Source organism: Odontomachus brunneus, unplaced genomic scaffold, assembly GCF_010583005.1.
Source record: "Odontomachus brunneus isolate Ranch 3 - 2012 unplaced genomic scaffold, Obru_v1 Obru_scaffold_140, whole genome shotgun sequence".
Taxonomy (NCBI): Eukaryota; Metazoa; Arthropoda; class Insecta; order Hymenoptera; family Formicidae; genus Odontomachus; species Odontomachus brunneus.
Genome location: NW_022639590.1, coordinates 641,473 through 656,510, shown reverse-complemented (window position 1 = coordinate 656,510; position 15,038 = coordinate 641,473). Strand labels below are relative to the sequence as shown.

Genomic DNA, 15,038 nt, shown 5'->3' with positions numbered 1-15,038 from the left:
TATTGGAATATATAAAGCAACATTATTATTACCATGAACTTTGAAGAAACGCGAAAAATTGTTGAAACAAAATTGCGCTTTGATTGTACTCGTATTACACGCATAGAAAATTTCTTGGAATTTAAATAATTAGAATTTACTCTAATTTCTCGAAATAATTATGGACTCTGCTTACAAGTCTCAAACATGCAATTGTGAAATATTACCCAATATTTTGCCTTTGGTCTTCATTTTACATTATAATTAAATGAAACATGTTTCCAAATAATTTTATTAGTTACTTTAAAAGAAGAAAATATTTATTCGGTGATTACTAATAACATATATTTGTCTAAACCTAATTTTTTTCATTTCCATAGAATAAGCAATTGTTTTTGTGAGGGGCTAAGGTTTGTAGATAAAATGTGTATTTTTTCACTAGAAAAATATTTTATATTAATATAACTGAATATATTATTGGTATCTACCGAATAAATATATTTTTCTCTCAGTGCCGTAGAATATGCAAAATATTTTAAAAGTATCGTAATTTTTTTATTTTTTATTCTATCGAATGAAATAGTTGAAAATAAAAATGAGATTCCTTGTTTGAAACATAAAAGTATACGGACGTTACCGACTGAAAAAGCATAGTATTAGCGTAGTATTTCTGTTTCGATTCTAGAAAGAGAATTAGTGTTTAGAACAAAAGTGAGGTTCCTAATTGATATCGTAGATCGGCAAGACCAATTTTGGGACAAGTTTCGAGCATTCTAATTGGAACCCATATGCTGCATGCAGGAAAATCTGGAGAAAATTTCTACGTGCAGATACATGTGCAAATGTTACATCAGCGTTGTCGCGCTCGGAATCTCTGTCGCTTTTATTATCCGAATGAAAGGCATTTAAATTGGAGCGCCAGCTAGCAATGTCATTAAGGTACGCCGTTTAATATCCTATAATTATTTGGACCGTAGCGCGCGCGGCGTACATGCGCGTGCCGTAGTGTATCACGTTTCGACGAAATCTAATGGACGTTGCGATCGATCGTGCACCCGCGAACGTTGTTGCGATCGCAGTCGCGATTTCGGTGGAAAGCAAAATGCTGCTGTCGCCGCCGCTGCCGCCGTCACCGCCACCGCCGTCCATACATGAACGATGTTGCGAATCGATTATCGATTTCGGCGGCAGCAACGCAGAACAGCGCTCTCGACGACGATCTTGCGAATTGATTATTGATTTCGACGACGCGTGTACATACACACACACACAGCAGAACGCCAGCCGTGCGGCACGAGCGACGTTACGGATCGGTTATTGATTTTGATGGCGTAGTCACATGATCCGGCCTAAAACGGCGGGCACGCCGATTAATTGCAGCACAAAGCCGCCGATAAAGCGGCACGAAATTCAGTTATTCACTTGAACGTGTTGTAAGTACGGCGATGGCACCGACATTCGAATTAATTTAAATTCGTTCGTCTCGTTTCGACTTGCCGCGCGATCATAGTGATTAACGTCGGCGGCTTTCGCGCGCATTACGCGCGCGCGGCGCGTCGCCGCACGCTTTGTGCGTGGTCCATTATTTCTGCGGTAATTAGTATTCGTTTTCCTTGGCGCGGTTATCGGAAACAGCCGTGCATCGCCGGCGATCGCTGCGCCCTCGGGAAGCGCATTTGTTAATTCCTCGAGCGACACGCAACCTGAAATTCTTACACCGCGGAATGATTTTTCGCGTGTATTAGCGTGACTCTGTCACTTTTAATTGACGATGGAGCAGATGATCTCGTATCGCGGGACTCCAGTAGTCGCAGTAGTCGCAGTGCAATCGGATATTCGGCGTCCGAGATTGGAGATGTGCCGGATCGTTTTCTGTTTAGTTTTCGCATTATATTTTATTGCTTAAATGACAGATCACTCGCCCAATTCGGAGTTCGTTTCTCGCGAAATTTCAACCCCTGAAGTAGGTCACTCTGTGATATCCTTGCCGTGACACGAGAGATGCGCTTATCGAGCCCCGCGTCGTGTGTGTCGCGAAAAAATATTTCAATATTCAAACGAGATGTCGGTTCGACGTCAATTTTTTTCCACGTTCGTTATAACACGTCATCGTGGCGAGGCGAGTCGGAGAGTCGCGCGGCGACGCTTATCGGCACGATTTAAATTTTGATCGCATATTCGATGATGCGTACACACGCACGCATTCGCGTCGGGCGTCGAAGTATATGCGCGTCGCGCGGCAGTTTCATTTTATAGTTAATCGCTCTTTATCGAGCCAGTCGGCCGCAGTTTCCGCGTTAAATTATTGCTGTCATAAATTTATCCTCCCCCTCTCTCCCTCGCCGCTCTCCTCTCCTCTCACCGATCGGTAATTATCGGGCCGAGCCATCCGTCGGAACGGGCGCGAATTACGAGCCAATTCCAATTGGCGTTTCAGTCTATCTCTAACGCGGCGACCAGGGCGACGAGGGTGGCGTGAGGGTGGCGACGACCCACGGAGGTGGGGGATGAAGGGGAGATGAAGGGAGAGGGGGAGGAGGAGGAGGGTAGGTGGTGTGCGATGCGGCGTTATTGTTACCGGGGCGACTTCCACGATTTACTGCAGTGACCTTCGTTTAAAGCATGCCGCGCGCACGCGACGATTAACAATTTCGAGCGTTTCGCGAATTTCCTATTACGGCGGGGACGCGTCGCGCGCGCTTATCCGCCGCCGGGTCCCGGATGATACGCGATTGCGGTAACACTGCGCGAGTCCCGATAATAATAGCATCCCCGCGCGAGGATCGAAACGCGCGCGCAGAACGTACGTGGTTGCATTGTTAACGTGAATTATAATTGCAGCGAATCGCCCGTGCAGCGCGTGCACGTACTCTCGCGCGCTTAATGACGCAAGCGCGCGCGGCCTGCGAAACGCGCCGGGGAGTCCGCGCCCGATAATAATCAATGTATAATATGACATCTAATAATTAATCGGAATGCGCGATGTAATTATACAAGATTAATACGAAATGGTAGCTGTAAACTTGTTTCGCGCGCGTTCTCTCTACCTGACTATCTGTATCTGTCTATTTATCCACCTATCTCTTTCTCACTCCTGAACTCGCAGATACAGGGTGTTTCAGTTAAGCTGAGCAATATCTGCTAGGGGCTTATATATCAAATAAAAATAATCCCACGAATTAATGAAAAATTTCCCCTGCAACGCATCCCCGCTGAAACATTCGTCTACGAGATCAGGATCTCTAAAGCATTTCCTAAAAAGAGAACTTTTATACTGCTCAGCAAAGTTTAATAATCTTTGTGTCACTTTTATGAAAAAAAATTGATTTTTCTGATTGATTTTCTACTTTTCAAACTTTGAAGCGTATATGATTTTTAATTAAAAAAATTTGTTCTTTCTTCGATTCTTCTCTCTAACTTTTTTCTAAAAAGAAAAGATATTTTTATTTAATTTCAATACAACGAATTGTTTTTGAGGAAAACGCACTCGAACGGTAATATAAAAAAATTCATCATATCATTCTAACCACGATCTTTGTTCAGCACAAAAATAACGCAAAGATGATGAAAATTTGCTAAGTAATAGAAAAATTATTTTTAGAAAATGGCCTTTATAAATCTTGCCTTTGGAGATAAATATCTCAGCATGGGAACGTAGGAGAAAACATTGCGTGTTTCACGTGCGTTCTCTCATTGTAGGAAAAAATATCGCATGTTTTACGTGTGTTCTATTGCATGAACTTATAGCGCTATTTTCACCCGATCTATATACGAACTTAGAATATAGTCTATTTTTACTGAACCACCCTGTATGCGTGCTAAGCTCGGTGATTTTTCTCGTATAGCGTCGGTGACATTTTCATTGCCTGTCGCGCGAGTTTTGTAAAGGATGTTATTGCGAAAAATATTGCGGGACGTACGGCGCGCGCAATTATACTCTTCTCGTGCCGAGAAGGTCCCGATGCCATTTGCAAACGGACAATGTAGAAAGCGGACGTAATGGACGGCAAATAAGGATTGCGTTTGCTATTCCCACGATCGACGTCGAAATTGGTACGTATCTACGCTTACGTATCTAACGGGTGGACACAATCGGGCGCGCGTGCAGGTTCCGTAGGCGGCCGCGAAGCTCACGCGAAAGGTAAACGAGTGTTCATAGATCGTGGAGATAAGTGTAGTTCAGGCGCCAACATTATTTCCCGCTTCGAGAAGCGTGGTCGCTACGTCGGGGATTATGGAAGTCTGACGGCCGTAATGTCACGCCTTGTCAGTTGCAAATACAAACACATTGCCTCGTCAAGAAATGAGAAATCATTATCGGACGATTCAAGCGGCGCGTTCGTTAATTATCACGTTATACATGGAATATTTAAAACAGCTGGGTCGAAAATCACGTAATTAATTACGTAATTCGCTCACAGCCGAATACTCAACACTCATTCGAACTCAATTTACCGATCCGCGTGGTAATTTCGTTCATTCCAGTCCCCTTCATTCTCCCGACGCGATAATTTTACCGTCTGACTTAGCTGGATGGCGAATTCTTGGTCTGAAAAAGGTATTCGAGGTTCGTCTCGAAAAGGTTTCTCGCTTATTAAGAGATAAGTTCCATTGCGCAATGAAATTCTTTAATTTGTTGTTAGGAATTTCTGTCGTTTCTGCATCATTGCACGCACAACACGCCAAGCGAGCTCTTCCCCTTGCGATTGCGCGTTTATTTCTTGGACTTACATTAATAATTGTCACCTAAAGCTTGCCTCATGTGAGACGGATTTTTATTCAGATCTTATTAGGATGTAAGTTTTTTTAGTTGAATTATGATATATGCGACGTAATATCGACGTAATAATATCTGGACGGAGTAGTGTACGAGGGGGAAGCTCTAATTAGCTGTAAGGGAGAAGCCAAGTTACTTTGGATATTTCCGTCTTGGTTTCTGCAGATGTTTGGCTTTCTACCAGCTTGCGCTGGAATTGTGATATTTGCAGCCAACTGAAGTAGCATCTATGAAAGGACTTGCTACGTCGATTTATTTAAGTTGTCAATGCGTTGTAAGACGTGTACAAGCAAAGTAAGTGTGTGCGAGCCGAACGGTCGAGCCAGTGACTCTCAAAGTATCGTCATTTTTCCTTTACCACAAATTGATCTATATCCTAAATTACCTTAAATTATTAGCGCACGTTTTTCGTCCAGATATTTTTATATCGATGTATAAGATTTATATCTTTAATCACGATTTATTTGAAGAACTCTCATCTAATTGTGAATTCAAATTTGTGCATCTCACTTGAGACGAGTTTCAAGAAGATGCCATGAATTTGAAAACTTCATCGATAAAATACTGACTTGTTTTCTGCAAAGTTTCGTTGTATTAATCGTGTCGATAAAATACTGATTTTTTTTGCAAAGTTGTATTGATCGCACAAAATTACAAATACTGTTGCACAATGAAAGTACCTACATTTGCATAAGATCTACACATACGAGGAGGTATGAGAAAAGAGTAATGTGTGATTTGTCTGACATGACGTTTTGATGATTGCCTCTACGCTGTCGACATTTGCGTTGAGTTCGTCATCTACTTTGGCATGCCCTTAATACGGGCCTTAGACGCGATGCCAGTTAGTCGGCCGTGATATTTCGGGTATAACGCCGACGACGACTGCGCGCGCCTCTTCAGCCGGTGGCAATTGCCGCGTCTCAGCAAACGAGTATACTTATCTCGGGGCTGATTTACCACCCTCGCGAGCGTCGCCGCAACGGCGCTTTTCACACGGCGAAGTGAGCAATGGCCCGAGACGGACGGAACAGCTTGTTAATTAACTCGATTAAATCGTCAGGTACTACTTTCGTTCTGCCATCCATCCGCGCCCTCCCGTATCTCCGTAATATTTCCATAATAGAGGCTGGACGGGGACCGTTGTTCCCGAGAGTGTCGTAAATTCGAATAATCGAGCGCGCTTTATTATGTAATTTTCGGCGCAGTTTCAAATTTGTGTATCTAATACGAGATACAATTACATACCGTCGTCCATTAATTTCAATACGCGTCAGCGGTCTCGCCGACGTTCACCACCCCGTTCTAAATCGCTAAAGTTAAGCGACGTCGGTACGGTCGATGCCAGGATGAACAGCTTGATATCCATTGAGGAAAAAAGAAGGCAAATTTTTCAATTCCCTCTTTGGGAATAGAGGAGAGAAAGAGAGAGAAAGAGAGAAAGAGAGAGAGTGCGCGCAGCGGTAGAACGAATGAGAAATTGCAGAATGTATCGAAACTAATGGACAATGTATATAGCACGTACACATATGTGCAGGAATAGAGAAAGCGACACTCGACGAGACTCTCGTCGTGTTGCCGAGTGGAATCGCCTGCAGTCCTCGCGAATAAAAATAATTACGCGATTTCGCGGTGGCAGTCGGGCAAGGCCGGGAAAGGGGACGCGCGAGCGAAAGGATGGCGGAAAAGCTGACACCGGTTTCGCGGCCGGGCAACGACGACGCCGACGTCGACGACGACGATGGTAGTGGCGGTGGCGGCGACGCTGGTGGCTACGTACTTTACGAGGACAAGCGGCTTAGCCAGCCCAGCCAGTGGACATAATTCATCCGGCGTAACTCGGTGTCTCATTCCGTTACCAGCAACACGTTCCGACGCACTTCGCGTGGAAGGTGGAAATAGGAGGAAGTCCTTCTCTCTCTCTCTCTCTCTCTCTCTCTCTCTCTGTCTCTCTCTGTTTTCCCCCTCTTCCTCCGCGCCCTTATTTATGGTATCTCGCGACTGTACATTCAGATTCGGTCGGGGTGCCGCAGCGCGCGCGCCCCGTGTACAGAAAATGGCCCTTGCCAAGGCGTGCGAACCGAGCTCGCGCACGGGCGTTACGGCATTATTTACGAGATAAAGCTCGCGCACGGTTAGCGGCGACGGGGGTAGCCCGAAATCTGCGACCACTCGCGTCGGAGTTTATTCCTTTGGTGGAGTCGGCGAATTTAGTTCTGGATTGCGCGCTCGCTCGCTCGCTCCCTCCCTCTCGCGTTGCGGTTACGATAGTTGTACGTTAACGGCGCGTTTAAAACAGCGAGTTTCGCGAGTTGAAACATTATTAGCGCGCGCGGGGGTGCACGCCGGCTCTCTCACGCGTTAAGATATCTCGCACGATTGGAAAGTTAAATTCGCGTTTGTTATGAGAGCCGCGCCGGTGCCAATGTAGCGCGCACGGAAATTGGCGAGCGTCGAAGTTTCGCGGCGAATACAGAAGAACTGGAAGAGGTTTACGGTCTAACTCTTCTCAGGCGGGAAGATATTTTTGCGCCGGGGAACTTAAATTCACTGGAATGACCGTCAGATAACCGAGTAATTAACTGTGAACTAACTGTTACAATTAGCAATCTAACTATCGAAGCCCGTTATAGTTTGCGAGACGGTGCACTCGCGTCGGAGTATTTCCCACGATGGAGAGGCTCACGGCGAATCTCTCGGGTGGATACCCTTAGGCCGCGTGAAAATATGAAGTTGGTAATTTGCGAGCTTCTATACCGCCCGTTGCGAGGCACGAGGGAGAGGCGTTTCACCGTGAACAAATCGAATGCGGCGCAAATTAGCGCCACGGTGAGTTTACGAATCCGTCTTGTTGTCACGAGAAATAATTGCCGCGAGGATTCCTGCGGACGAAGGGAGCTCGGGCTCTCCTCACCTTTTCCCGCGGGGTTATAATGCCGAGACGTGGCGCCCGGGGTTATTAGTTTAGGAAGCTGCGCAAAGTACCCCGAAACAAAGTCTCGCTCGCTCTCTGTCTCTCTACCGGGCAATCAATATATACAGGCGACGACCTCTGCCTCGTTTCACCTTGTCGGTTTAGCCCGAACCGGCGGCGAGAGTAAGCGGCGGCCCGCTTGTTCCGTTCGTTCCAAGCGTTCGGGATAGCCGGTAGACAAGCAGTATCTTTAGCTAATAAACCATCCCCATCTGCACCCTCCTACTTCTCCCCTTCCTCCTCTACCTCCTCTCTCTCTCTCTCACTCATGAAGGCGGTCGGCCAAATTATAATACGCCTATCTCGTGTTTCCCCTCCGAAGCGCTCTCGAGCCTGATCGCTTTTCATCACGGAGCCGATTACGCGAGCAGCATCCTCGGACACCCTTTTTGCCAACAGCGTTCTCGGATATCTTTCCTGCGGGCCCCTCGATTTACGTCTAATATAACTTCAATCGGATAGTCCGATCGAGGGAGGAAGCACTGAAGGTGGCTGATCCTATTTGCAATCTTCTCTGACACATTTGACACTATTTGACTATTTTTTATACATTTCATGCTATTTTCTTCCACATATTTTACACTACTTGAGCTTCTTGTTATTTCTTTTATTTTGTAACGTCACTCAGATTAACGATTCATAGCTGATTCGTACCTATGTTGCAATGCTTGTTGAAACAACGTCAGTAACGTTGTTTCAATTCAGATAGCATGCGTATTCCTGCCTAGACAGGATTTTCCTCTTGCATTGTTTTTTTGCGATATTTAATCAGTATGTTTATCATGGAATAGCATCTGCGATGCGTTTCAAGCTTCCCGGTAATTTTTGCAGATGTCTGGCGAGCATCTGCCTCGATTAAGTAGTTTAACCTGTAATTTATCTCACCGGCAACGGTCGGACGCTCGCAATTTGCGCTTTAAATTGAAATCGTCGTGGCGCATTGGATCTCTGATTGAGATGTTTGGAGAGTAAGAGTGGAATAAATCTACCATTTGTACTGTCCACTTCAAATAGACGAACGTGTACGCGAAATTGTACGTTAATATTTTATCCTCGCGAATCATAAACCACTTCCACTCTGACTTTGAATTTCGAGCTTGCACCAGAATAACGTGCACACGTTACTTGCAATTTTTGATCCCGCGCAACTAATCTACGCGAGTTATTGCGGCAGCAACTCTAGTAAAATGTCGTTTATATAAAGTTATCAAATGAAATGAATTGCTCGCGAAAAAGGAAAACGTCGGGAGAAGAACCGTGCGTATATTTCATGAGTTACGAAACGCGTGCTGCTGCGCAGTTCGCGCGTTATTTCGCACGGATAATACGTATTGTTGATAATAATGGAAATGCAGTCGTACCACAAAGAAAAAGAACAATGGACTAAACACGTTCACTAAACTCGGCAAACATTACGCAATTCATATCGTGTACGTGTCACATTTTGTTTGCGCGGTATTAAGCCACGGCGAGAGCTAGAGGATAATTCTGTTCATTTCTCTATTTCAGTCCGAGCAGATCGGCGCTGGGTTCGCTGGAGCAACTAAAGGAGTATCTGATGACAGTGGGAACCTGTAAATGCGGTCTCTTGTGCCCGTTCAGACCTGAAGATATCTTCAGCTTCGACCCCAAGGTAAGCACAAAATCGAACAATCGCGCTTATGCGACGTTTCTAAAACTACACGTCGCCAAGGAAATGTAACAAAATTTTCTTATCGTTAAAAAATTTCTGCTAATAGAACATTTTGCTCCGTCCGAACATTATTATCGCGTATTGCGGTCACGCCTAAAAAAAGTTGAAAATCAAACAATCGTACAGCAGAAAAACAAGTCGGCGCGCTTCAGCAAAATTATCTAACTAATGCTAATTTCTACGCGCTTGAAAATTCATCTTTACTCGTCAAATCTTTATTCTAAAATTACATGATTCTTTTTTGCAATTCTGTAACATCATATGCTTCCTTTACAAAACAAAAGAAGAAAAGAAGCTACATTATTTCAAATGCCAATTTCCCGATTGACAAATTTATCTTTACTCATCAAATCTTTATGCTAGAATTACTTAGTTTCTTTACGCTTATCGTATGCCTATCGTATGCCTAAGTACAATCTTGAATGCCTTGCTTAAAAAAAAAAAGAAAGAAAAAAACTCGCCCGCTTTGAGGATACATTTTCGAGACAGTCGAGCGGTTAAAATCGGCCGATTTCACGTCCCGATTACGTTCTCGTTTCACAGCAAATGAGAATGGTTGACGCGCGCGATGCTCCTGTCGCAATCAGCGCGGAGAGAAATCTCCGGAGCTGACGTCGCGTCGTGAGTTAATATAGCCGGCTCTCGTCACGCGCGTGAGTCGATACGCGCCTGCACAGCCAGGTAAAGTCGCGCCGTGCAACATAGGCGGTGCCGGGACGCTTATTCGGGACGCTCATTACGCTTCGTTCTTTTACGTTTGTACACGAGAGAGTATTCCGGCGCGCGCATCGCGCGACGGTGAAAGTTTGCGGGACGACAAGCCGTTATGGTTGCGCGTCACGAGTATGGCATAATGTGCGCTTAATCGCTGCCAGCGGTTAGGCGTTTATTTATTTATCACGCGCGCACGCACACAATTGGCTCGGACGCGCCGCGTGTGTGTGCAACTCGGCACAGACCATGACTTTGCGGCAAGAAATATCGCCATTGTGCGTGCGAACGACGACGTCTTGCCGAGAAGCATCGCGCCGTGCCGATCTCACCTTCTCCTCGAATCGATTAGCGAGAGTAATTCGCTCGCTTCGCCTCTCTTTCTCTTCCCTGAAGACCAGGAAGAAATTATTCCTCGCGAGACTCAACCGAGAAAGCCAATTAAGTATCATCGGAAACGAAGCGTGTGCTCTCTTCAAGTGAATCGGTGGAGAAATGTTCCTGATCGAATCAGAGTATTTTATCGAAAATCAGTGAGTGTTCGTTGATTTTCCGTGGAGACACCACCACCATTTTACTGCTTCATCTTATATCTCATTGATTTTGAGCAGTGGAAGTCAAATTTCATTACAAAGTTTGTAGCGCACGGATTTGTTGTACGTTATGTCAAATTAAACTTTCTGCTTTTGCATTGCGATGGGATTAACAGCCTCTCGTTACGTTTTGCGTGCAATAATACTTTCTCTGTTTACAAACTTCGTCAGTAATCAGAAGCAGTTGCTACTATTAGCTGATGCTTTCAGCGAGATTTTACTGCGATTGCTGTGCTATACTTATAACTGAATCACCAGTTATAAGTATAGCATTTCAGTGAAGAGCATACTGATTACTTTAGAGAATAGCTTGACACATGTATCTCGAGACAAGAGAAACTTACGTCTCCCGTTATATTCCTGAAATTTTGACGACTCTACGGATCTCTTAGGATGAGTCGCTCTTGTTTTCTCTTTGCGTTGTTAATAATAAAAATTTTGATTACGAGTAAAAGTACAATCTTGAAAAATTTAAGGAACTAAAATATAAATACAAGCTACAAATAATAAAGTATAAATACAAGCTAAAGATGCTACATTCAATATCTGACGGATTATTCTCGTGGATATCGAAGCATATTGTGTTTTCCGAGCGTCGCTTAATAACCCGTTTACTGTACCGTTCATTCATGAAGCATAAAAAGACAAAAAAGGGGTATCGAGAAGAGCTCATTGTCGCTGTATGTATCCGATTGCGAGCGAGCCGAGTTATTTTCATCGCGTGTACTTGACAACGATGTTTTATTATCCGGTTCTGCTTTGACATTTTCTCGGATTCATCGTGAAAGACTCGAAGATCTTGTTGATAACTAGCAACGTGCAGATTTACTGCGGAACGTTCAACGACAGACATTTATTCGCAATGACTTTCTCGCTAGCATCAGGTCTGTTCCCCTCCAAGGTGCACCGCGAGGACGTCTAAAATTTGTCCGCGAAGTTAATAATAAAAGGCACATCTCATTTTAACGTTTTTCCTCCGCGACGGGAAGAGGCCAGCAAGATATATCGCGATGGTGCGTGTTAACAACGGCATCTTATTAAACGCTATCGTTTCCTGGCAATCTAATGCTCTCTCGATTCCACCGAAGACTGCTCTTTCTCCACGGATTCGACGAAACGGCGATGAGTCACGTCGCGGAACCGTTCCGGAAAATCGTACCTCTCACGAAACATCGCCGCGAACAAAACACAATCGGGCGTTCCGCCGCTATTTCTACGCCGCGACGTAAATACGTAATTTTTCTTACTTCCGCTATTTAGATATTTATGGTGCGTTCGCTAGAGCGCGCGGCAGCACGTAGCCCGGGCCCGCGCAACGATCTCGAAGAAATATCGCGATCGTGCGTGCCAACGATCGCGGCTTATTAAGAAATATCGCGCTCGGAGCACGTAACTGTTACCTCGAAGCGAAATATGTATGTGTGTGTGTGTGTATACGTGTGTGTGCGCGTGTCTGCACATGTAGAAAATATTATAGCTCTTTTTTATATCAATTCTTTTAAGTTTTACTATATTTTCAGTAGTCTAGTGATAGATTGTCAGTAAGGTCCATCTTACTGAGGAACACAGTAAATTTCACTACACAGAAAAAAAGCAATTGGATCAACAGAATTGTCGATCACCCGCCATCAAAAAAATATTGAACAAATTGTGTGTCAAAGCAATGATAAGTTACGTCGATGTAGTTACTGACCAAATCATAATTGCTGAATCAATTATGATAATTCATCATTATTCGTTCAATGGACTGAACGTCTGCTTGAACGAATTCGAACAAAACCTCAATCTCTTGTTTTTCAGTGTAGAAAAATAGCAAATTTTACTATAAAACATACAAATATTTTAATATCACCTTTCTTAAAATATAAAACGCATATGAAACGAAAGGATAGAGCGAATTACTGCTATCAATCTATATCTCGGCTGCAAAATCCTCCAGTGATGTTTACTATAAAATCTTCTCCGCGTATGCGTTACATGTCACAGAAAATAAAAATTAATTCACGAACAGTCAACTGCATTTCAGCTAAAGCAGCCAGAATGTTTGATTATGACAATTGACAGTTGTCTAACCAACTGAACTCAGTTATTATAATCAAATATTCCGACTGAAATGCGGTTGGTTGTCTGTAGATTGACCAATCTTTTTTCTCGTGTTTGCATCGAAAAAGGGTGTACCGCGGCCGCGTTTATGGCACGTCGTAGGAGACACGCGCGCCTCTGATCGTGCATCGGAAATCAACGGGACGATCAGCGACGATCATCGAGGATCCGTCGCTCCGCGGCGATGGATTAATTGCAGTCGCGCCTCGCGATTCGCAGGGTTAATATGTGCGAGCGCAGCGGTGTCTCGGTAGCGCAAAGGGGCTATAATAACGAGCTTAATTCCTCGCACGCCGAGCTCGCGCGCGCGCACGTAAATTAAAAATTCAGAAGAACACCGGACGTGCCGTGCTGCCGGCCGCCGGAGCGGTTCTTCCCGGTGAAGACAGAGGGAGAGCGTCGCGCGCAAAGAGGACGATCATCAGTTTTGCTTAATTATTACGGTAGCATGCGACGATATACGAGGAAAACGTATAATTATCCGTGCACCTGCTCGCTAACCACTCACTCAGCCGTTCAGCTCGTCGTCCTACGCGGCGTACCATCTCGTCTCGGTGCGTTAATACATTCCCTAATTAAAGTTTATCGTGTTTCGCCGATCTGGCAAGGAGGGAGGGAGGGAGAGAGGGAGCGGGCTACTCTATAGGTACACCGATCCGGTACGTCGCGTCGACGACATAACGATCAACGCGCTAATAATTAATAATCATTTGCATATCTCTAACACACCGTAACACGAGTATGATACGATCGCGTCAGGTTTATCGAGTTTAGCTTATGATTATCGTCGACATCACCCGTCGTACCTCCGCACGAATTGCTGCATGGATTCCGTGGCAACGTGAGACCGATAATTGTGCTAATCGCCGGCACATACCGGTAGTCGTCGTTATTTATATCTTGATTGAAGAAAAAACGCGCGGCTATCAACGTGTAGATGTTCAAGTACGAATGTCGGTGTAAAAAATGTAAGTATCTTTAGTGAATACATCATTGTTTTTCCGATGTCATTTCTCAGAGGCTGCTGTTGCGCATCGAGAAAGCTTCAAAATACTCGGGACGAAATGTTGCTTCTGTACTAATCGAGTGCGAGTAACGTTGAGCTCGAAGAGCTCATAAAGAATCTTTAGATGCAACATTATACAGGCTACTGTGATAAATGATTGCCAGCTGCTTTCTTCTTTACATTGAAGAATTTGATATTATTGAAGAAACGTTTGATATTATTCCAATATTTTCTGCATTCACAATCTTCATTCCTAATGTCAATATAAGAAACATAAGTGTGTAATCAAATTACATTATTAATACATTGCTTATTGAAATTAAAAGTAAAGTTAAAATTAAATGCTAGTAAAGAAGCTACTGAAATAATCAAATATAAAATAATTTTTTAACAATTCTTCATGTCTCAGCAAAAGTTAATCGTTTTTGTCAGCGAAAGACAACAATAGCCTGTACGATGTTTCATCTCGAAATTCACAGTCCTTCAGGTTCACAGAATAGAAGTGTGTATGTTATGTATTGTAAAACCATAATTTCGATGGGATTTGTAAAACTCGACGGAGGTCTCCAGCCATTCCTCGGGATATGTAAATGTTCCAATGGTATTGAAAGACTTAAAATAATAGCGAGCGCGGTGCGCGATCGTGCCAAGATATCTTGAACGGATTTCCGCGGTGTCTCGCGCGCGAGCAAAACGGACTGTCTTCTTCTGGCACTCCGGCGAGCAGAGATCGTATCGTCGTGGCATTTACAATGCAAACCCGCCCGGACAATACCACTCGAGCGCTCGTCCATCTCGAACGAGAAGAGGAGAGCTGGAGGAGAAGTGTGCGGATTGTCGAGTGAAATCGGCACGGTGCCCGGGCACTTCGCGCTGTCTCGAGGCTCGTTCGCGGCGACGGCGACTCCTCGAGCCACGACACGCGGCGAGTATAGCGGCGCGAGATTATTATGGTAATCGAGTAACATCGCTCATCCCTGTCGCGGCCTCCCACACCGTATGCTTTTTTGATAAGTTCTCAGTGCACCGGACGATATTACGTTCGGGAGCAAACGAACGTGGCATTCGAAGTGGGACAAGCACAAAATTACGAGCGTTCCCCTTGATTACGCTGCGTCACGTTTCCTGCGGTTTCCAATTTCTGAACGTCAATTTTGTTTTGTAACACGTTCACGTTATCAGCGTCACGCATAGCGCATCGA

The 15,038-nt window shown here is 44.6% G+C and overlaps 1 protein-coding gene across 5 annotated transcripts in view; it reads left to right on the top strand.

Moving 5' to 3' along the window:
• LOC116850265 (mucin-17-like) overlaps positions 1–15,038 on the top strand; it is a 291,148-nt gene that overhangs the window by 186,069 nt on the left and 90,041 nt on the right. For all 5 annotated transcript variants that reach the window (XM_032828327.1, XM_032828326.1, XM_032828328.1 and 2 more), the window contains exon 2: positions 9,240–9,363. In XM_032828327.1, the coding sequence (XP_032684218.1) occupies positions 9,240–9,363 (124 nt within the window). The remainder of the gene's footprint in view (positions 1–9,239; positions 9,364–15,038) is intronic.